The sequence below is a fragment of the Sus scrofa genome, chromosome 15 (assembly GCF_000003025.6).
Source record: "Sus scrofa isolate TJ Tabasco breed Duroc chromosome 15, Sscrofa11.1, whole genome shotgun sequence".
NCBI lineage: Eukaryota > Metazoa > Chordata > Mammalia > Artiodactyla > Suidae > Sus > Sus scrofa.
In genome coordinates, this window is record NC_010457.5 from 116758435 (window position 1) to 116782446 (window position 24012).

The following is a 24012-nucleotide window of genomic DNA, read 5'->3' on the forward strand; positions in this document are numbered from 1 at the left end:
CATTCTTTTGAAAATGAGATCAAGTAAACCTGAAAAACCTCACCATAAACTTGCTTACTCAAATTTGTTCTAACAAAGCGACTTTTTTTAAATACCTGATGCACAGTGCTATTGAATTATGTAATCCTACTATTAAGTTCCAATATTATCACTTTCCCTATTTTATTGAACAAACTTGAGAAATTTCCAAGAATCTTCATAAATATTTTCACTTATGGAGTTCCCATCATGGCCCAGCTGTTAATGAATGAGACTAGCATCCATGGGAACACGGGTTCAATCCCTGGCCTCACTCAGGGGGTTAAGGATCCAGCATTGCTATATGCTATGGTGTAGGCTGGCAGCTACCACTCCAATTCGACCCCTAGCCTTAGAACCTTCATATGTTATGGGTGAGGCCCTAAAAAAAATGACAAAAGACAAAAAAATAAAATTAAATTAAAAAAAATAAAGTTAAACCCTTTCCTCTTTTTTTATGGGCTTTTACTCTATTGGTTTTGTTTTCAAAGAGAGAAAAGAGTATTTACTACCTTTCTAGCTGTGGTATGAAGACTACAAGAAAAAAGTTATTTGTTTATTCTTAGGAAAGTCACAAACAACAATTGCCTATAGTGTGAAGCTGGAAGTGAAATCCATATGTAATGCCTTGGTCAGCAAAGACTTAGTAGAAGAGGGTTTATAATAAATATTCACATCTGCTGCTTTGGACACTCTAATACATCCTAAGGATCTTTGCTGTGTCAGGCTTTGTTCTAGATGAAGAAGCTCAGTAGATATAAAGGTTTGCAAATAGGCCATATTTATCATGGTTAGCTTTACTTTTATAATTTTCTGTTTTAGAGGTATTATGGCAATTTGGGTTATAATTTGTGATTAAATATTTTACTGTGACTTTTATGGTGCTATCATTATAGAATTTTTACTATGGAATGGGCAAATTCTATTTGTACAAAATATCACCTACTTAACATCTGTAAAAGGCATCACTGATAACAATGCAATGCTGGATGTGGGAAACATAATGACTAAAAGCCCAGACCTGAATTTGAAGTGCTTACGATTACATGCTAGTTCCTTTCATACCTAAAGTGTCATCTTAAGCTAGTTACTTAGTCTTTCCAAGCCTTTCTTTCTTCATCTATAGAATGGAGTTACTGTTATTTTCTTTATCACTAGATATTGTAAGGATAATATGAAATTATCTATGTTAAGTACTAAATCTAATATTTAGCATGTTGAAAAGAGTTTAATTAATTTTAAATGTTATTATTGGAATGACAATATATATTTTGCAAGTATAATTAGATAAGTCCAAGGATAGTACTAACATCACCCCACATAGTGAGCTTATGTAGAGATATACTGTTACTTACCTCCAAATTCTCTGATAGTTTGCTGTTGGACTTCTTTAATAAAAGTATGAAAATTGCATTGCTGATATGTTTTTTCACTTTAAGGAAATGATTCACTCACAAATAATATGGTATAAAAATTATAAGACCACTTTGTGTTGTATCAGCCCTCTTATGTAACAAAATTTTAGCTTATCACAATTTTGAAGTTTTAGAGTAAGAATCCTAGACATCTTTGAAATGGAAGTTTTTATTTTGACTTTAACTTCAAAAAATTGCTGTGCTAATGTGTGTCACAAATTTTAAAGCACAAATATATATGTTAATATAGTTTTAAGTAGTGATTTAGTATGATAAAGTTTAATAAAAATTTTAATATATATTATCCTCTGTGTGTTTATATATGTATGGATTTTTTTTGCCGTACATTTTGAATTCTTTGTTTTTTAATACTTTTCTAGAAATAATTCACTTGAAAAAGAATGAAAGCAACTAAGCAATGAAGCTTTCTTATCTTCTCAAAATTATTTATTAATCTCAAATATAAAAAGACTAGCAGGGCATTTGATGACATCTGTGTATAAAGTAGGTTTCAAAATTTTATAATCAAATCCTTGCTATGTCTTCATTTTGATGGGAATTATTTCCTATAAGGCCAGGAGTTTGTTCATATTTAATGACTGGAATCTAACATAAAGTGAGTCTGAATTATAACTGAAACAAAACTATCTTCAGTTGCTTATAAACTGTGACTGTTTGAAATAAAACTTTGATATTCATTCTCTCTCTCTCTCTCTCTCTCTCTCTCTCTCTGTCTCTTTCTGTCAGGTCGAATTTTAGCTCAGGCGAGTGGCAATGGGGTTATCCATTTGTTGGATCTTAAATCGGGACAGATTCACAGATTGATGGGCCATGACAGTGAGGCTCACACAGTCGTGTTTTCTCATGACGGAGAGACTCTGTTTTCTGGAGGCTCTGATGGCACCGTTCGAACATGGTCTTGATGGTCAGCATATCCCACTGCAAAGGGTATTCCCTTTAAGGCTTGAAACTGCCTCATACAGACCTCAATCAGTAAATATCTGGTTAAATATGCCAGCAGGTAACATTTACAATTTGCTTTAAAACATGCTTTCGACATGCATTTTAGTGCTCATACTGTTACCAATAAAAATAGTAATAACTTTCTGCTAAGTTATTTGTGTCTGGGTCTTTTTTCTTTCTCATTTTGCTAAGAATTTCAAGACAGAGCATCCTTGCTAGTGGTTTGGAAGAAACAGCTTTACAATGACGCCTAATGACAGACTAGATGAATTACAGGAGATTGTTTTTGAATGTTAGAAAACAAGCTGCAGGAGAAACAGGCTACTTTTTTTTTTTTTTTTCAATCAAATCTAAACTGCAGGAAGACCTGAAGTTTAATCGTGTGGCAGAGGGACAGTCTTTCTGCAACCAAAGTGTCAAATAGAACTGGGGAGCATAAATTTTCCCAGATTCTTTGACAATGATTATGCTTTATCTGTTAATAATAATCGGAGACTGCAGATGGCTTAAATCTAAATGCAAGCTCTTCCGGAACTTTCATCTCTGCAACCCATGCAGGAATGAATTAGGTGTAATTGCAATGGGTGTTTTTTTTTTTTTTTCATTTTCATTGTAATTTCAGTGCAAGTAAGTATCTCTCACCGTAAAATGCCTTTCCCCCTCCTAATGCATGCATCCACCGTATAAAGTGCGACTGCTTAAAGAACGCTCTAGCCTGCTCTAAAGGAGCAGCTCCTGATTTCGACCCAGCTGGGCTCAGAAGCCAGTTGTTGGCGCTGTCCGTGGTGCTGAGGAATTCCCGGCTGTCGGCAGAATGAGCTCCAAATCAGCAGTCTGCAAACTGCTCTCAGTGATGCAGAAACCAAGCTAAAGTTGCTCCTTTCCTTCACGTCCACAGTTAGTATTTTCTGGTGTGTAAGAGGGGATTCAAGCAACATATTGTGGATGATGCTGATGGTATTGCCAGCAGAGCAGGCTTTAAGCTACAGCATGCTGTTGCTGATTTTGATCCTCAGAGCCTAGCCAAATCACCTCTACTGCCGTAGCAAACACTGTGTAAGTGAACTCATGTGTGGAGGAGGCGTAATCAGCCGGGAAATTTCATAGAAGGATCGGGGAAAAGGCTAAAAATAAGTTCAACATGATTCTGCTACTGAGGTCTGGATTGCTACAGGACCAGCATTGCTTCTTGCTTTGAATTCTGAAGATAGGTCCAAAGCATATTTCTTATGTGTGTCTGCTGTGTTTCTCTCTGGAAGGGCGGGAGACTGCTTCTTGATTGTGTTTTGAAATGGGAGGTAGAATGGATTGCCTTTAATTCAAGCCTGAAAATGTATTCTTTGGATAATTAAGGAAAAACTGCTTTCCTAAAACATACCTGATCTTTTAGTTCGTATTGGTCTATGACCCCAACCACGACCATTAACCTCCAGAGTGATTAGGTAAGTGTATCTTATGACATGAGTTATGCTTGTTTTCTCAAAGAAATAGATGCAGTCATTTTAAATCCTATGTAGCAATATGAGGAGGGGGAAACTTTAGCTGGGAAGTGATCCTCAGTTCAGCAATGTTTGCTTACTTATTAAAAATTTTAGATAAACATTGTGATTTCTCTAATGTTTCTTCTCTTAGATAAATAGTATCTTAAGCTGTGCTAGAGCAGCTCAATTATGAAGAATGCCTTAAAAAAAATAACTAACTTTCTTACATTGAAAAAAATACTTTGTTTTCTCCATGTAGATTTTAAAATGTATTCCATATAATAAAAGCATGTTTAATGTTTCTATAAAGTGGGTATTACACTTCTATTTTTAAGTTTACATTTACTCTAACCTGACACATTAATGCCTACCTGTAGCTTGCAAAGAGATCATTTTCTGTCTATGTCCTTTTGAAACAGAATGATATGTGTACTTTACATGGCTTCTCTTGCATGCATTGACAGATAGTATTAGAAAACTGTAAGAAAGCACAATAGCTCTTTTTTCTTCTAAGATAAACTTTCTAAATATGTGAGAGATATATAAATGTATGCCTTAATTAGTAAATTATGCTTTTTCAGAAGCTTGTGTTACGTTTGTGGCCTCTATAGTAATTTAAGAGAAAAAAAATGCTTTGTCAAAGGGAGCTTCCAGCTTCTCAAGTAGAATTATAGGTTTGCATTTTTTGTTCTGTCATGACTCATTATTTTTGACATATTTTAAAATAAATCCATCTCCTTTATCATTACCTACCCAAAAGGAATTCTAATATTAGAGAGCAGTTTTCTCTTGAAGAAGGGCATAAATATACTTCCTTCCATTTTAATATTACACAATTTACATATCTAACTTAAAATGCAAATATAATAGTTCATTAAGTTCCCTAATGCCATTTTTATCTTATTTAAAATTATTGTCTGTGTATGTCAGACTGAAAAGAATGGTTTATCATTTCTATTATAATCTGAAAATAAGCCAATGAATAATATTTATAAGTGATCTGAAAATGTCCTATTTTAGCAAAATTGGCATAAAACTAGTAGCATTTAAACTGGCAAATGAAATATTTGATACTTTTCTTATCTATTACTCCCTAAAGTCAGTTTCCCCAAGGCTTTATATGAGTTAGTCACTCTAAATATTTAAATAAGAGCCCACTACCAATATATCCCACTAACCACTAATACCAAGTGAAGTTTATAAGAATCAATAACACAAAATTAATAGGCATATTTTCTATGAAGGACAACACATTATTAAGGAACTTCAATAGACAAGTTTTATACTAGCATTTTTGTGCAAATTGCCTAAAAGAAGTATCTTTGACATGTCAAAAAGAGGTATGTTTTCAAGACTGGATGTTATTTTACATCGAAGTAATTAATTCAAATAGTATTTATTATATGAATATTAGAGTCAAATTTCTATAAAAATAATTTACAGATACATTTTCCTGCCCACTAGGAGCTTACTTCTTAAGTAAAATAAAGATTTGGACAATAATACAAATAAAGTTATTTTTAACAAATCCTTTTCAATATATGGCATTTTCTTAAAATATTTAATATTTAAATTTTTTTCTCTTATTCACTGTGGAATAATTATTCTTTTTTAATTATGTTTCAAAACCAGATTCATATTCACTGAAACAAGTGACCCATACTGAGACCATGTTGTTCTCCAATTATGAGCATAAAGAAATGGGAAGGCCTTTATATTAGCTCCATCCAATTATAATTTATATTCAACTGTTGGATTCTTCCCTTTCTTTTAGAAGTATAATGTTTTCTCCCTAATATCTTGAGTTTTCATACAGATGATTATAATATTATATATCTGCGTGTGTGTGTATATATACAGACACATTCTGTCACTGGCTAGTCTAGTTATTGAATTCAAAGAGAACACGAATGTAAATATTCTCAATTTATTTGGAACTACTAGTAAAATCAATTTCAGTCTCACTAAAATCACTTTTTAAAGTTTAGACAAAGCTAGACCTTTGACATGCAGAAGTTAAATTCAAACTGAAGATTCCTAGGTGAAATAAGTCCATAAAGGACAAATTTTAATGCATATATTGCCAAAGATCAACTCTCCAAACTTCCTAGTAAAGGGTAGATAGTTGCATGAACTTAGTCTATTTGAGGTTTTAGTTATCTTCCCAACAGATCTCAAATAAACAGGTTAAGAGCATGGATTTAAATGAATGTATATTAGCTTTACGTATGTCACATTATTCTTTTTAAATATTTATTTTCAGCCTACCCCTCTTGAAGTCCCATGGAAGGAGCTGAGCATATCTAATATTAGGAGCACATCCAGAAGCCTTTGAGGAGGGGGATGGCTCTTCATATTCATGAAGCTTGCATACTTCTTTTGGTCATCCCTGGATTGGTCACCTCTGCTGCCATCAGTCATGAAGACTATCCTGCTGATGAAGGTGACCAGACCTCTAACAATGACAATCTGATTTTTGATGACTATCGAGGGAAAGGGTGTGTGGATGACAGCGGCTTTGTATACAAGTTGGGAGAACGATTTTTCCCAGGGCATTCCAACTGTCCATGCGTCTGTGCTCTAGATGGACCTGTTTGCGACCAGCCAGAATGCCCCAAAATTCACCCAAAGTGTACTAAAGTGGAACACAATGGATGCTGTCCCGAATGCAAAGAAGTGAAAAACTTTTGTGAATATCATGGGAAAAATTACAAAATCTTGGAGGAATTTAAGGTATGAGTTACCCTCCATATTTATCGAATACTAACTTTTTATACCACATACTTAGATTACTACATTAAAGTTAAAGCTGGAAAAAATTTTAAAATATCTATTTGATTTACAAAAATATGTAAATCAAATAAATAATACTTATCCAGTTAGCATAAGTACTACCATGGTCAATAAGCAGTTGGTTTGTTGATCAATATCTATAGGGTTTCATGATATAGAATTTTCCTCCAGAAGTATTTGGGGCATGATTACCATCTTTTATTTTTGCCTTTAAATATTTATTTGGTGTTATTACAAAATATGTTTTCTAAGGGAAACAATTTTGTTAAAAGGTTATGTGTCCATTAATTTAATGTTTAAATTTTGTGAGTTTTGTGTGGGAGTGTGTGTGTGTGTGTGTGTGTGTGTGTGGCTTTTAAATCTGTATTTGGAGTTGTTAAACTATAGTCTAGAATTATCTATTTGGTGTATGGAAATGCAAGTGCTACAAGACACACTCTCAGGTGTGGTCTTTATATTAAAAATATGCATTGGGATTTCTTCCTGTAGAGTATGGTTCCCATTCTGTTCATCTGCTCAGTAGATTTTTTTTTTTTACTTATAGCACCCCAGAGAGAACTGCATTTTTATCATAGTCCCTTGTAAAAGGTAGTTTAAAAAACTATTTTTTCAGCCTCTATGGTATTTCTTAGTCTTTTTCTTTTTATGGATGTGTTACATTTTCAAGTAAATTGGAGTTCATTTTTATCTCTTCTTAGAGTCTCTTTTCTCTAATGGCTAGTTTTAATTAGGGTTTCCTACAAGTCAGATCTGAACCCTTAGGGTATAAATTAATACATCAACATGTCCTCAAATGTAATGGCAGTTTGTACCTTGGAGTTTGTCATCCTGATGGCTTAATATAAATGACTTTTACTTCACCCAACCAAGTTCTTTGACAAGGTACTCAGAACCTTGTATGCAAAAGAAGATGCAGCTAGTTTTCAGCATGACTGTTTATGTTTGAGAGAAGAATGTTTACTAGCACTGACACAACTTCCTTCTTTATAAGAGTCAAATGGTAGAAGAAGTCAATACATGGGAAAAAAGTTATAGCTGATCATGATCCGATTACTTCTGTGTATTGGCAATTCAGTTTATTCCAAGTTGTGGGTTCAAACCAGTTCTAATTTACCCAGGATAAAATTAGATTAACTTAGTTATCTAATTTTAACTAGATTCCTCAGGACATGAGAAATCTTTTTAGTAATAATTACCACATTCAACTTTCTTATACATATAAACTGTTATTTGAGACTTATTTTTTCATGTATTATGATACTTGTGCAATATTGAGAAATAAGAGACTACAGAGCCCAATAAAATTACCATTATGGTCATTAAGATAATAGTTAAAAGCACCTTACATTTATTAATGCCTTTCTGGTCTTTAAAATATTGGACACAGTTTGACAGACTATTTTTACTTTTAGGATAGTGAAATTAAATTCAAGTACTCAACACATGATTGATTCTAGGCATGGTTCTAGAATCTTATCACTCTCCTCTAACATGCATATTTATCTAGAGTAGAATGTAAAAAAGACAGTGTAAGGTAGCCTAGACCAAGCAAAAAAGTTCATCAGAGAAAATTTGAGATTATTAAATACTGATTAGCAAATTTTATAAAAGAAGGAAAGATATTGACTGATTTTTTTGAACTTGGATTACTACTTAAAATGCTTAGTTTTCCCTATATTTTTTAGATTTGATTTTATTCTGAAGATAATAATTACTTTTCTATGTCAAACAATGAGGATATATCAGGTTAACAATTTCTTTGCTATAATTATATGTCCCTGCTTAATATTTAATTCATTGATATGCACAACTTTTTCTCTAACTTGCAACACCATTTATTTTAAATCAATGCAATTTTAAAGAAAGAAAAGAGATGTGACTTTTCCACAAGGATTTCAAGTTATAAAAGCTTTAGAGATTATCTAGGGTAAATTATTAAGAATGAGGAACTGAGACCAAGAAAGTTTATTAGTTGTCCAAAATCGTTGAGTTATTTAACCTATTTCTAAATACTGCCATTCTAACAATAAAGTCTACATACGTCCCAAAGCATTTTGACTCTGGAATAAGACAGACCTAGATTCATATCCCAAATTTATCACTGGGATGTGAGATTTTAGAAGGAGTTTTAAATTTTTTGAGCCTCAGTAGCCTTATTTATAGGATGGCCATCATAATGATTTCTTCTTACACAATAGATAATGAACAGATGGAGGTTCCACTCCTTCTACCTTCTCCTATCCAGGGATTTACTCTGAAGTTCTACATTCCTCTATGTCTTCATCTACATTTTACAATGGAAGCTCAACTGTAAAAGTCAGTCAATCGAAAGAATTACAATACCTTTTTTTGAAATGTTCTCCTTATCTGTGTGAACTATGTATATACCAAAGTAAATATCAGCCATCTTGATTCTCTTCTAATTTAGTTACTTGTCTCTTATAAGCTGATATGTAAAGATGCATACAACATTCACATAATAACTTCCTGTTGTTAAGGAGGCTGTATTATGAGATATTTTTACATATTGTGTATTCATCCAACAGGCACTTATTTGGCTTCTTAGTATACAAAATACTGTAGAGGTGCTACTGTACATGCACTGGAAAGTAATATATCTAGAAGGCAAAAATCTCTTCTCACAAGGAAGGCATGAACAATGTGGAGAGAGAAGTGGGGAAGAAGCAGACTGAACTATGTGATCATGAAGGTCAACACCAAGGGATTGTAGGGCCAGAAGCTTATCAACATGGTGTGAGGTTTGGTCAGATGAACTTTCTTTTCCTTCAGGATGGTCGAAGATGAGCCTGTTCTTAAAAAGTTAAAATTTATCTGAAGAGATTAAAATCCCAAAGAGGAAACTGCTTGAACAAAATCAGAGAATAGGATGAAAAAAATTTGCAAAGAACAGAGGGAGATGAAAATAATAAAAAGCTGGATCTTACCAAAATACTATTATTAGGAGAGAGAGGTAAATATGCATGGTGTTTTTGGAACATAGTAAGAGGAACTTGAATATTGAGCCAAAATATTTAGATTCAGTCTAAAGAATACAACCACAGGTTGTTATACATAGAGATGACCTAGCTAAATATGTTTTTTAAACAAGATGACCTTGTAGCCCAGAATATAAGTGAATCAAGGTTAAGATAAATTAATGGCTGGGGAAGTGGGTCTCTTGCAGCAAACTAAGAATGAGATGATCAGCATGCGTAAAAACAAAAACATTCAGGGTAGTCTTGAAGATAGAAATCTAAATTCCCTAGTGTGGTCTACATTCTACTCATCAACCTCTTCAAGTATCTCAGACTCAGTGATTTCTCTTCCCTGTCCCACATGCTGTCCCACATTTTTTCACCACTTATCTATGCCTATGTAAGTCCTACTAGACTGCTTCAGAAGTCCACTTAAATCTCATCTCACTGGAAAGCTTTCTCTGACTCTCACACTGCTGTATTCTGGGCTGCATGCGGCACACCACTAAAACAAGAACAGTAATCATAGCCAGACACCCTTAGGACCTTTATGTGTGTTATGGCACATTTCATTTCATAATAACACCAGGAGGATCACACTTCTACTAGCACTGTTTTTCAGATAAGAAAATGGAAGCTCCAAAGTGTAAGTCGATTGCCCAACATTGTGTAACTCTGAAGTAGAAGAATGGAGATTCAAACCTAGGCATCCTGGCTTCAGAATCTAAGGTCGTCACCATCTCTACCACCTCAGTCAGTAGAGACAGTAGTATGCAATAATATAATGTGAAACTCTCTGTCTCTACTGCTGGACAGTGAATCTACCGAGTCTAAAGACAGTGCTTTCTGTTTTTCTCCTCTCTCCCAACCCCAGCACCATGTAAACTATGTAACAGGCATTTAATATATGTTGGTGAATGAAACGAGTTCATGTTACATAGAATAAGAAGTTCCCTTTAAAATGGCTTAGTTCCTTTCTGTTTATGTGTTGATATCTGCATTTTAATTAAAGAAGCTTTCAAACTTCAGGTAGAGAATGCTCTTTGGACCCCTAAAGATGACATACATTGTTTATAAAGTATTAATTTCCATCCTGCTTCTACTTTCTACTCCTTCTCCCTACCCAATCCTAACCAGTACTCTCCTTGGATTGCTTCTCCATGCCAGTGTTGTAAGGACCACCCGGTGTTTTAGATGTGGATTCTCACTCTATACAGTTATAAAATATATGTCTCTGCTTCAACCTATTCTAATCACTAAATTAAAATGTATGTTGATCCACGTGTCACCTGATGGAAAAAATAATGCCATTTATAAAGGTTAAATTTTTTTTTCCAACATTTACTGATGCAAATGTTGAAAATGGATTTCTCGCTACCCTTTTTGAAAACTCTAAATTTTCCAATGTTCTGGTAGTATATTAAGATAAAGGTCATCGTATAGTAGGTTTTCCCATCTTTCTTTTATGTGTACCCAGGAAAAATGACACTGGAACCTACTTTTTAAGAAATAAGAAATATTAGTAATAAATTACAATAGCATTTCCTACCAAAAAAAAAAAAAAAAAAAAAAAAAGCTTGATTGGAAACATAGGTTCTCTCAGCTTTGGCTCTGTGCTTAACTCTCTCATGCTGAGTTTCTTAAAGGAAGAAATAATTTCTTACTTTGCACAGTATTTTTATAACTCTCACTCAGCTAGAATTAGCCTTTTTGGATTTTTTTCTAAACTATAAAACTTGTGCTGATTTAGTTTTAGGTCAGACATTGAAGGTTATACTACATGCAGCTGAAAAAGGTCTTTTTATTTCAGCCTTTATTTTATTTTCAGCCTGTCTTATTTTAAAGTGATTTTCTGCAGTCAACACCCAGGATCTCTGAGACAGAATTTAGACTTGCCCAAGATCTGCCTTTCTCTGCAGGCACTGACCTTTGTGCTTTTCCCAGTATGGGCCGAAAACAGTTGATCAGGTTTCCGATTTTTATTTTTAAAAAGTTCAATGTGATTATTGTCTCATGTTGGACATTTTATAAATATGTTATTGCTTGAAACACAGACACACACAATGTGATTTCATGCAGAGGTAAGCTGCCTAGTTTTTGCCCTGGATTTTGGATTTAACATTTAAATCTTGAGCAAAGAAGCGAAGAGGACAAAAAATGTATTGCTGTATTTGCCAAATCATCACCCTCATAAAAAATGTCAATACCAATTAAGGTTTAGAATTGACTTTCTCTTCAATGGGCACATTCACAGGAAGTTGGTTTTTTCCTGACTTTTTCATTAATTTAGGCCCCCACCATTAATATCAGTATTATAACATGAAATTTATAAAGTGAATAGAGAGGATTTTTGAATTTAGGACTGGGAATTTTTTTGACCTGTACTTGTTTGTCTAATATGTAGAGAGAATGGAAAGCAACCTGTTTTAGGAGGTGATAACCAAACATGTGAAAGAACAGGAAAAATGGGGTAAAGAATGAAGTGGAGGGGACTAACAGTTAATAGCTGCAGAAACACAACTTCTTGTACCCACCCACTCACAAGCCATTGCACTAGTTCCCAAGAAAGGCACAGAATGCATCCTCCCAGAGGTATGAAAATTGTATGTATACATTTTTTTTTTTTGTCTTTTTGCTATTTCTTGGGCTGCTCCCGTTTTTTTGTTTGTTTGTTTGTTTTGTCTTTTTTTTTGCTATTTCTTGGGCCGCTCCCGTGGCATATGGAGGTTCTCAGGCTAGGGGTCTAATCGGAGCTGTAGCTACCGGCCCATGCCAGAGCCACAGCAATGCGGGATCCGAGCCGAGTCTGCAACCTACCCCACAGCTCACGGCAACGCCAGATCGTTAACCCACTGAGCAAGGGCAGGGATCGAACTCGCAACCTCCTGGTTCCTAGTCGGATTCGTTAACCACTGTGCCACGACGGGAACTCGTATGTATACATTTTAACTCCACATAAAATGGAGTTATTTTTATGTTCGGCTGAAATACAGGGGGAAAGGCCATGAAAGTTTTGTCCTAACAAAAGGGGGAATTTGTTTTATTACTTTTTTTATTTTTTGCCCACCTGACTTAGTAACAGAGAAATGGGTGAATTTTAAGAATATGGGCAAGACTTTTAAATATATTTTTCCCAAGAGGGGATATACAAGTTCTCGACAAATGGTTAATGGAATAAACAGGGGCAATTATAAGATTCCATCCAAAGGAAGTGCAGAAAAACATCCTAATTTCACACAACAAAGATAACTGAGGTCTTTGTTGAGACATGGCAAAGACTAAATCCACAGCTGCTGACTCTACAAAATACTGCTTTCGTTTTGCAGAACATGTTGTAGTTTTCACTATTAAAATTGCTTTTGAGTGAACTCAAGAATGGCCTCTCCTTTCAAGTAGCTGCAAAATAACAGAGATTAAGTAATCTCAAGTAAAGGCTTTACTCTTAAGTAAAGACTGTTGCTTCTCTGAAACTGAGCCCCAGTGTTCACAACCTACAGGCCCAGAGTCGGAAAACTCTCATGTGGAAGCTCTCCCATCTTTATAAATAACCTGGAAGCCTCTGCTTTATTTGTATAATGTCTGACCAGTTTCAAAGATTAGAAAGTCAATGTTGTCAAATTTATAAGGTTCCTCAAACCCTTTCTCATTATTTTTATATTATGCGCAGGAGGCATGTTTTAATTCTATAAAACTACTTCAAATCTAGAAAATAGATCAGATTTTTGAATTTTTTTTTCAACAGCTCCCTTGAGAATGGGAAATGATCCTCTTCATTGAACACTTTTTAAAACAAGAGAATAGAATTGTGAGAATAAATGGCCTCCAATTTAACCCCTGAAGGGATGAAATAGTCTGAAAAAGTCTGGCTTTAAACTTTGAGAGACTTGATGGTTAGCTGGTCCCTTTGATTAGTCATATGTAGGAATAGTTTGACATGCCTACTGATTTTTATTGCTGTCCTTCATACGGCAAAATGCAGCTGTGAATGGTGATAGCTGTGATAAGCATTACTACCAAGATTCATGTCTGGGCATCTGTTCCCTGTGCACACGGGGAGACTGGTGTCGATTTGCAGCCACAGCTGAGATTTGCAGAGCTTGTCACTGTTAATGTCTACCTTAGACTTAAGGTCAGTCATCAGTGTTTATAGACTCTGTTTTCCATTCCTTACTGATTCTTCAATACTATGAGAAGATGACTCTGAAGAGAGAGTGACCTGGTAGTATTTCCCCCAAACTTTGTACAAAATTTTGGTTATGTTAGAAATTTGCTTGTTTTTCATTGTGATTTTACTCACCAAAATGCATAATTAGTCAATAGTGTGATATTAACATTTTTTCTACTTCCTCTATCTTAGTTCATAAATCAGGGTCTATATATTTTATACAAATTTTGTGGATCAGTCTATAACCTATATAGTCTAAATTGAAGTCGCTTCCTATATGCATTGTATGTGTATGTGTGTGTGAAATTTGAAGGAGCTGGGGATGTTCTCACTTTAAGTAAATCTTTAAGATTAGAAGAATCCTTTCTTTCTACTCCTCCTTATTCACGCTGACTGTATTTTTTAAATTTGTTTTCCTATAGCTTGACTTACATATCAGGCAGTGTGTTTCACGAAGGATGACACAAGTTGTATTTTGCCAAGCTTTCGAGGAAGAGCTTGAAAGAAATAACTGGAGATGATTAGAAGTGATCAGTGGGGGAGTTCTTGTCATGGCTCAGCAGAAACGAATCCGACTAGCATCCATGAGGACACAGGTTCTATCCCTGGCCTTGTTCATTCAGAGGGTTAAAGATCCGGCATTCTGTGAGCTGTGGTGTAGGTTGCAGACACAGCTTGGATCTGGCAAGGCTGTGGCTGTGTCATAGGCCAGCGGCTACACCTCTGATCTGACCCCTAGCCTGGGAACATCCATATGTCGCAGGTGTGGCACTAAAAAACAGAAAAACGAACAAACAAAAAAGAAGTGATCAGTGGGTTTGCTTATCCAGGTGATTTTTCTCAAGCTATAGTTGTTATTAATTGGATATTGGCTTGTTTTAGAGTCTGGACTTTGGACGTTTTATCACCACTGATTAGCAGTAGTAATTTCAGCCTCACATACCAGCAACATTGATCTCCTTGCCTCTAGCCTGCCATATAGCACATCACAACATGAAAAGAGTGAACAAAGTACTAAAGTGACAAGAAAATTTAATCTCCTGAAGAAGTTATTTATATGTTTAATATTTTGGCTGCATCTGTGGCATGTGGAAGTTTCTGGGCTAGGGATCAAACTCATGCTGCTGTTGGGGCCTGTGCCTCTAGTGTCCTCCCTATTATGTCATGAGACCACAAACAAAACTCAAATAATTTTAATTTTTCTAACTCTAGTATGGATACAATAATGCAATCATTTATGTCTTATGAAGAATAAATAATATTGGGAATTTGAAAGCTAAAGTATTACATAGCAATTTATAATTAACAATTCTGACTGCTCAAAAGTTTGTTTTGTTTTTGTTTGCTTTTTAGGGTTGCACCTGTGGCACATGGAATTTCCCAGGCTAGGGATCAAATCGATCTGCAGCTGCCTGCCTACACCACAGCCATAGGAATGCAAGATCTGAGCCAAGTCTTTGACCTATATACCGCAGCTCACAGCAATGGCAGATCCTTTAACCCACTGAGTGAGGCCAGGGATCCTGCATCTCATGGATACAAGTCAGGTTCGTTACCACTGAGCCGCAACAGGAAGTCCCCAAAATTTCTATTTTCTTTTAATTAAACATTACCTGATTGAGATTTTGAAATCATTTTGTTTTAATATTGACCCTTGACTATCTTTGCTATTTCTTGATATGGGATTGGATATTTAGTCTCTGAGTTTATATAAGTTGAAATTCTATTTATATAAAACAAGTTATGATTTTGTTTTTGTTTTTAATAATGTAAGTCCTTACTTTTAAGATCTGACAACAGAATTTTAGATCTGGAAAAGAACTTTGAAGCTGATAAAACAAAGACCAACAGAAACTTAGTGAAAACACCACAATGGCTGCATAGCTCACTATTTGCAAAGATGGTATTAATATATTTCTTTCTTGTGATCTTTATATTTTATGCCTTCAGGTTTAACAGGAAAATGCCACTCATTTACATCTTCCTTTCCAGTAAAAATATTGGACGTAAAAGTTTATTTCATCCAATTGTCTATGGAAATGTGATATCAGAAGCCATCTCCATGACAACCCAGAGTTCCAAGTAGACAAGAACAATAAAATATTGGCATATCTAAAATCAGTCTTTGACACAGATAGAGGACAATTTGCAAAAGAATCCTAAGTTTGCAAAGGCTCTAATAAAATGGGGATCCTTTGTATAAAAATGAAAAATTCTATAATTAAACCAAACAATGTAGGGCAAAATAAAATTATAATATATTAAACACCACCTATTTATTTTCACAGAGACTACTTTATGCTAGGAAGAAACAAAGGAACTAAGTTAACTGCTCTTTCCATACATTTAGTGATCTTAGGAACTGAGGACTGATGTTCTTAATTTTTTTTTCCACTCTGCCAACTCCCACTCTTACTACCTGGCAGGAATGGAGTGTGGAAAATAGATGAGGTATAGAAAAACCTCTAGTTGTGTGGCACTAGAAGAAAAAAAAAGGAAGGTCCTAAACTGGTCTGTGATCAGTATCACCTAAGCCAGGAATATTACAAAAATTCACATTCCTTGACCTCTCCCTCTTAAATACCAATCAAAATGACTTAAACTTACATTTTTCTGAAGTTTTCTAGGTTATTCTGATGTCATCTGGATTTTCAGTAAGACTTTCAATTTTTTTTCATGGTCAAATAAATTGAGAAATGATGCTTGCTTTAACATCTCTTGGAAAGGTACAGCGCACATTAATATACTGACAGTGAGAATTTTTTAAAGTTTCAGAGTCAGTGTGAACACAATTCAACAGCTGAGAGCTCAACAGTGTGGTGAAAACTGCATTTTAAAGACAGTCCTATCACTTACCAGCCATATGACCTAGGCATATTACTTTATCTCTGTACGTCTTAGTGCACACATCTCTAAAATCAAGATAACAGTAAAAACTACTTGGCACACAATAAAGATTCATAAAAGCTATCTGACATTTTTACTACTATTAACCTATATCTAGTCCAGTATTTCATAAGTTCATGTGACAGAACAATTTTTTTCCTCTGAACATCTTAAAGTTCATAAGTGTTCAATGAAACAATTTAAGAAGTATTTTTGTAAATGACTCAAGATCATCCTTTATTCTTATATCTCCCTCTTATGGGCAGTTAACAAAAAAAATCTATATATCTCATCGGCTTATCTTTTATTGCCTGGTCCTTTATAAAGTTTCCAAAATTGCAGCTAATGTGATTATTTATGGCAATTTATTAATTCGTGTTCCACAAAGCAATTTCAATGGACAATGACTTATTCAAAATAACAATGATGATGCCAGTTACATATTACTAAAATCTACGACAGGGATCAGCACGCTACAATCTATTAGCCAAATCCAACTCACTACCTGTTTTTATAAGTAAAGATTTATTGGAAAATAGCATTTATATATCATGTATGCTGGCTTTACGGCTGCAATATAGAGTTGAGTAGTTGCTCCAGAGATATATGACCTACATGGGTCAAAAAATATTTATTCTCTGACTTTTTATAGAAAAAAATTGCCAACTTCCGATCTAGGATCATGTTCTTCTTCCCTTTCTACTTCCCTCAAATTGTGCCATTATCAGATCTAACCTGCATTCCTCAAGGATACAAATTCTTTGGGCACTGATAAAGGTTCCACTTGATTTGTAGATGGTTTTACAGGTCTCTTTCTACATATGTAAATTTTAAAAGGCATCTAAATTTGCCTATTTTAAATATATTATACATACTTAACAGTGGACATGTTAAGTTATATCTCTTTGCGCACTTGTCTCTAAGGATCACAGCTTTGCCCTTTGCATTGAGATGTATAGTAATAGAATAACTTCCACTTACTGAGAATTCTCAGATGAAATAGATAAGCAAAAATGATAAAAAAAAACTTCCTTCATTTCAATATCCCACGTTCTCCTTTGCTAGTGTAACGAGTAGGTATTTTTCATTTAATGTAATATCTCTCTTACTATATTAATAAATGGAAATATGTATATTGTCTGCTTACTTAGGTATTAAGTTCACTAACATTTTCTCAAGTCAACATATATGATCCATGGTTTGATTCCATTAATGTCCTAAATGTGGAAAGGCAGTAGGTCTTATGGGAGGTATACCAAAATGTATAAGATGTATGCACCTCAGGGTGCTGCTAGTCTGTCAAAACGAATAACACAGGTACCACTAATAGCCAATGGCCTGTGATGAGTGCTCTAGAAATGCATGTGAGGAAGGGAGCAATTAAGTCTGAAGAACTTAGGAAGATCCCAAGAGTGAGGATTTCAGTGCACTGAAAACATTTTAGACAAAATTGGAAAACTGGCAAAGTCAATGGAGAGCCAGTTCAGCAAATAGTAAGTTAAACCAAGTGGCCAGAGTATAGGGTGTAACGGAGACAAAAAGTGAGAGCTAAGAGTGAGAAGGAAGTGTGGCACCAGTTCATCATGTGCTGGCCAGGCTCAGGGGCTGGGGCCAAAGCCTAGACTGAGTGGAAAATCACCAGAGTAGGGAAATGACACAACCAGATCTGTGCCTGGGGGACATAACAAATAATAGTTGACAATTTTATGAAATATTTTGCACCTGTATCCCTTCATTGAATGGTTTGGTTTTAAGATACTTTTATCTTCATTTCATAAACAGGAAGGAAAGCTTTGGACTCTAACTCCAGTGTTCTCTCCATTGTACCTGCCTAGATCCCATGGGTTCACTATGGACATTATGCAAGAAATGGAATAGCGATGGCTTATTTTTCATTTGAGTGTGTGTGTGTGTGTGTGTCCTATATTCCTGAATACCTGTTTAATTATAAATCTGAAATATTTCATCTTAAGTCTCATATCTGTCTGAGAGAAATGCAGAACACTGCTAACATGAGGGACAACTCTCTCCCTGATCCCCATTTTACATGGTTTATTTTAATGTGAGAAAAAAGAATGTATACATGTATGTGTGACTGGGTCACCCTGCTGTACAGTAGAAAACTGACAGAACACTGTAAACCAGCTATCATGGAAACAATAAAAAATATATATATATATATATACTCCCCTGGCCGTAAATAAAGATGCATCTAAAGTGCATTCCTATCCATTAAAAATTAAAACAAAAAACTTACATTCTGAATTCAGTGAGGTTTGACTAGGAATATTTTTGCAAAGTAGTTATTGTTTTAGATTTCCGCATCAGAAAAACACAAATTTAAAAAAAAAAGAAAGAAAGAAAACATGGACTTGATTGTGTCTTTTGCAGTCATAGAAATGCCATAGGCGGAGTTCCCGTCATGGTTTAGGGGTTAACGAACCTGACTAGTATCCATGAGATGCGGGTTCGATCCCTGGCCTTGCTCAGTGGGTTCAGGATCCAAGTTGCTGTGGCTGTGGTGTAGGCTGGCAGCTACAGCTCCAACTGGACCCCTAGCCTGGGAACCCTATATGACATGGGTGTGGCCCTAAAAAGACAAAAATCAAAAAAATAAAATAAATGCCATAGTCATTGTAGAAATTCTCAATGGTTACCAAATTAAGTCTTAGTTCCTTTAGAGAGAGAACAACCCCAACTCCTGGAACTCCACTTATTTTCACTGTATGCTAGCTTACTTTTACTTTCCTAAATAGGACAGGGAAAAATTAAAATTGTTCAGTCTAACTTTCATTTTTCACCAACATTAAAAACAAAATCCTGCTAAAATAGCAACATTTGACCACTGAGATTTAGAAAGCTTACTTAGGGAGAAAAAGGACAATCACAGAGAATTTTCCTTTTGTTAATGATACTCTAGGACATTCATACTGAAATTAGAAGATACTCAAATCAGTACTTCAAAAAAATGTGAGCACAAAGTACCCTGCTGCAAATCTGTTTTTTTGGCAAGATTCTGATTAAAAATGAAGTTTTGGAGTTCCCGTTGTGGCACAGTGGTTAACGAATCCTACTAGGAACATGAGGTTGCGGGTTCGATCCCTGGCTTTGCTCAGTGGGTTAAGGATGCAGTGTTGCTGTGAGCTGTGGTGTAGGTTGCAGACTTGGCTCAGATCCCGCGTTGCTGTGGCTCTGACATAAGCCGGTGGCTACAGCTTCAATTGGACCCCTAGCCTGGGAATCTCCATATGCTGCCGAAGGCCCTAGAAAAGGCACAAAGACAAAAACAAAACAAAACAAAAAAATAAATGAATAAATAAAAATTGAAGTTTCATCTCTGTAAATAAGAATCTAGTTTCATCTCTGTAAATAAGAATATAATTATCTAAAATATGTTGTCCAGTTTCATTCTCAGTACAACGACAATCTGAGTGCAAATATTGCTACATTTTAGATATGCAACGCAAATTGCTGTCCTAAAACATACATATTCTTTACAATTTTACTATTTCAAATAATTCATAGTGGAAATTAGGATGCCATAGTTTAATAAAAATAATTTATAATTAATATACTTCTTGAGAAATACAAAGCCATTGAAAAATAGACAAGAGGAAATTAAAAAAAAAAAAACAGCAACAAAACACTGGTCAAGTTCAAAGCAATGATGACATTGACAGTCATTTAACCAACGCCACATAATTTACAAGCTCCTTCAAATATTATGCTATTTTCTTTTTGTTTCATAAGAATCCATTAGAGCTTTCTTATTAATTCCATCTTACAATTAAGAAAGCCCAGTTTCAAGAGTTTTAAGTAACCTGTCCTAGGTAATACACCAGTGTTTGATAGTAGGATTTGAGTTTCAAATGTTCCAATTCCATGTTATCCTATAGCTGAATTCCACTGGATGATAACACTAACAATTTTTATATATGGTTAGAAAGTTGTGGGAGTTCCCATCATGGCTCAGCAGTAATGAACCCAAGTAGTATCCAGGAGGATGCTGGTTTGATCCCTGGCCCCACTCAGTGGGTTAACACCACTCAGGGGCATTGCTGACTTGTGGTATAGGTTGCAGATGCAGTTAAGATCCCTCATTGCTGTGGCTGTGGCGTAGGCCAGCAGCTACAGCTCTGATTCAATTCCTAGCCTGGGAACTTCCACATGCTAGCAATGTGGCCCTAAAAAAAAAGTGTGACTGTTTCTTCTATACTTGCACAGAAAATATACGCCAAAGTCAAAAGTTTTATCCGAAAACTTCGTCAAGATTTTTTCAAAATATTTTTCATATTTTCTATATGCCATCCCATTATATTCTTGGGGGAATAAGGTAAGCTATAAATTAAGCATCAAATAATGAAGAATAAAATTCATAGGAAATTACTGTTTGGGTTTAAAATTGGAAATGAATATATTTTCATATTAGTAATTATAAAGCACTTTATTCTATTAATTTTTAATTACTTTCTCTTTAGAACATGTAAAAGAATGTCACCAGCAAATGGAAAATGAAGAAAATATTTCCACTTTTAGATTTCTTAAGTAATAATTTGATTGGCACCCTCAATACAAATGGATGTTTTTTTAATGGCCACACCTAGGGTCAGGGTTGGATCTGAGCTGCAGCTCTGACCTAGGCCACAGCTTCAGAAATTCCAGATCCTTAACCCACTGCACCAGGCCAGGGATTGAACCTGAGCCTCTGTGGTGACTTGAGCTCCTGCAGTTGGACTCTTAACCCACTGCATCACAGTAGGAACTCCACAAATGGATTTTTTTATAGGAATGTCTGACTCCCACCCACAGACCCTGAAAAGCCCTGAATTCAGTATCACTCATGTGAGTAGAGAAGGCTGGAGTTGTGGCCCTCTTTCCTTTCTGTTATCACCTCTGTACAGTGTTTCCTGTAGAATACAACTGATGGTATTGTCTCTTACTTCTTTCACACTGTAGAATTGTAATGGTGTTTTATTCTCCTCCATCTGCACATGACCTTGATTTAATGTTATTGTAGATGATAGCTTTTAACTGATATCAACAATCTGTGCTTTTCAGTGTCAACAGGAAAACTGTGAAGTTATGCAGTTGCTCACTTTTCACCCATTGCATAAATGGGTGACAAATGGAGCATCCTTAGCATAGACACATGCAGGCTCTACTCAAAATATTCAGTTCCTTGTCAAGGACCTTTCATGTATCAAAACCAACTGTCAATCCAGCTTATCAGTGAAGCACTACAGGCGGCTGCTTTTCTAGGCTATTTCACAAGTATAGGTGTGATACTTTATCCAGTCTTTATCTTGAATACACCAGCCTTTGTCTATACCTTGGGTTCTCTTTCGAAGATTTTAAAGACAACAAAAACATCCTTTTTTGTTCCTCTTAAATACACACTGATACTTCCTTGTTAAGTGTACATTTCCCTACTTAAAATGTATCTGGGGTTGCAACTAAAGAGATTTTTTTCCTTACGTTCTTCCTATCTATATTTTATTTTTCTCCATGTTATCCTTCATTTTTCAGAAAAGGCTACATTTTATTGTCATAAGACTCCTTGAGAATATTCAGATAAAAAAATGGTACTATATACTGTAAGTTTATCAGAGTAGGCACTATAGGATTATAGAGTTGCCTGTTCTTAAAGCAAATGCCAAAATATATTCAAATCACTGTTCTAGAAAAAATATTTTAGAGAAAAAAATATGAATATAATCTCGTTGTGTTGCAACTGATTAATTTTAAAGAATGAGTAAACTTTTTCTACTCAATAATTAATTGTTTAAAATTATTTCATCAACTGGTTTTGCAATATTCTTTTGTTTTACATTAGCTCAGAGTAAATGCAAATAAAAATAGAAAGATTACCTTCACTAATTGTCTTCCATTACAGTAGTGCCATAGGTTATTCTAATAATTAGTTGTTTTAAAAACTCAAAACCCATCTTTATAGATATCTAGATTGTCACTATTGTCATTTATTGAGGGCAAGATAGCTATGTAATTTATCTGGTATATCTTACATATATTCTCTTGTGCATAATACACATTTAATAAATGTGTTGAATAAGGAATTTTAAAATTTATATAATTTCCAAATTCTAGTTTTTTACCTACCTACTTTATTATATCTACATGAGCAAAGCTATGTGCACCCTTTATTATAACTTGGCTAAAATGTGTTTTCGACAGCATGAAGTAGTTTTTGACAGACACCCTAGAAATAATATTCTAGAATATATTATCAAAGTACCATCTTCTCAGAAAGAACAGCTACTATTTAGCTTGTTACTCAAATGATTCCATTATATACATTTGCTGACCAACTGAAGTGATTACAAAAAAAAACTAAGCATCTATTTTTTTATTTGCTTCAGCAGTATTAAAATTCATAAGGAAGTTCCAGCTCTATGTCCATAAATTGATGAGACTTACAACCTCAGTGTTTCAAATATGCCCCAATCAATACGACAGATCACTGAAGAGGTCACCACAATCCCATTAGACACTAGACCTTGAGGAGCATTTTAATCAGTGACACAATGGGCCTTATTTCAGATTGTGCATTCTGGTTAAAACTATTGGATCCATTGATTATCAGGTGACATCTGCCACATGCAAATTACTGGCTACAGGAATGGTGGTGGATGTTAAATACTCTTGTACTGTACAACTTAATGTATATTTTAATGAAGTGAACAGTGAGATTTCTGACAGGCATCAGCAACTTTGAAATAGTCTTCCGAATTTCTCATACCGCTTGAAAGTAATGAGATTTGTTCCATAAAGTGATGAAATTTATGCCATAAATTATCTGTAAGAGAAAAGAGCTTCTTAAAGCAGGATCTTTTCCTTGGTAGAGATCAGATTTTAAATAGTTGTTTAACAGGAAGTTTAGGGGAAAGCAGTCTGAGCTATGTTCTCTGATAATTCTTGCCCATTCTCAAAGAAGTGGAGTACCACAAGCATCAGAAGCCAAACATCACCTGGACAAAGGAAAGCCATTGATCCAGTTTAGTATGCTAGAACTTGCACTCAGTACATATCCCATCCATTTATGTATCCATCCCTTCAACCCTCAACAATATTCACAGAGGGCTTCCTAGGAATCAAGTTGTGTCTCAGAATATTCAGGATATATTTTTTGGGGGGACTCGATACTTGAACTCATTCTTTAGGAAAAAGGACGAGTTTAAAATGAGGCTTTTTCCTGAAAAATATTTTATAATATACTAAAATCTTTTGTTTAATAAGTAACCATTGAAATTGACATACATTATAAAATGAGACTAACTTTATCTCAGACCCTTTAATAA

General features: G+C 34.8%; 2 protein-coding genes across 4 annotated transcripts in view; both read left to right on the top strand.

The window, feature by feature from the left end:
- Positions 1–2542, top strand: part of SPAG16 (sperm associated antigen 16) — a 951825-nt gene extending 949283 nt beyond the window's left edge. Inside the window, exon 16 of one of the 3 annotated variants that reach the window (XM_021076085.1) lies at positions 2181–2542. In XM_021076085.1, the coding sequence (XP_020931744.1) occupies positions 2181–2356 (176 nt within the window). In that variant the 3' untranslated portion in view covers positions 2357–2542. The remainder of the gene's footprint in view (positions 1–2180) is intronic. The other 2 variants (XM_021076087.1, XM_021076086.1) reach the window with 2 other exon arrangements.
- The window catches only part of VWC2L (von Willebrand factor C domain containing protein 2 like), a 152373-nt gene continuing 134547 nt past the window's right edge, over positions 6187–24012 (top strand). Inside the window, exon 1 of the mRNA XM_021076096.1 lies at positions 6187–6610. Coding sequence (XP_020931755.1) covers positions 6221–6610 — 390 coding nt within the window. The 5' untranslated portion in view covers positions 6187–6220. The remainder of the gene's footprint in view (positions 6611–24012) is intronic.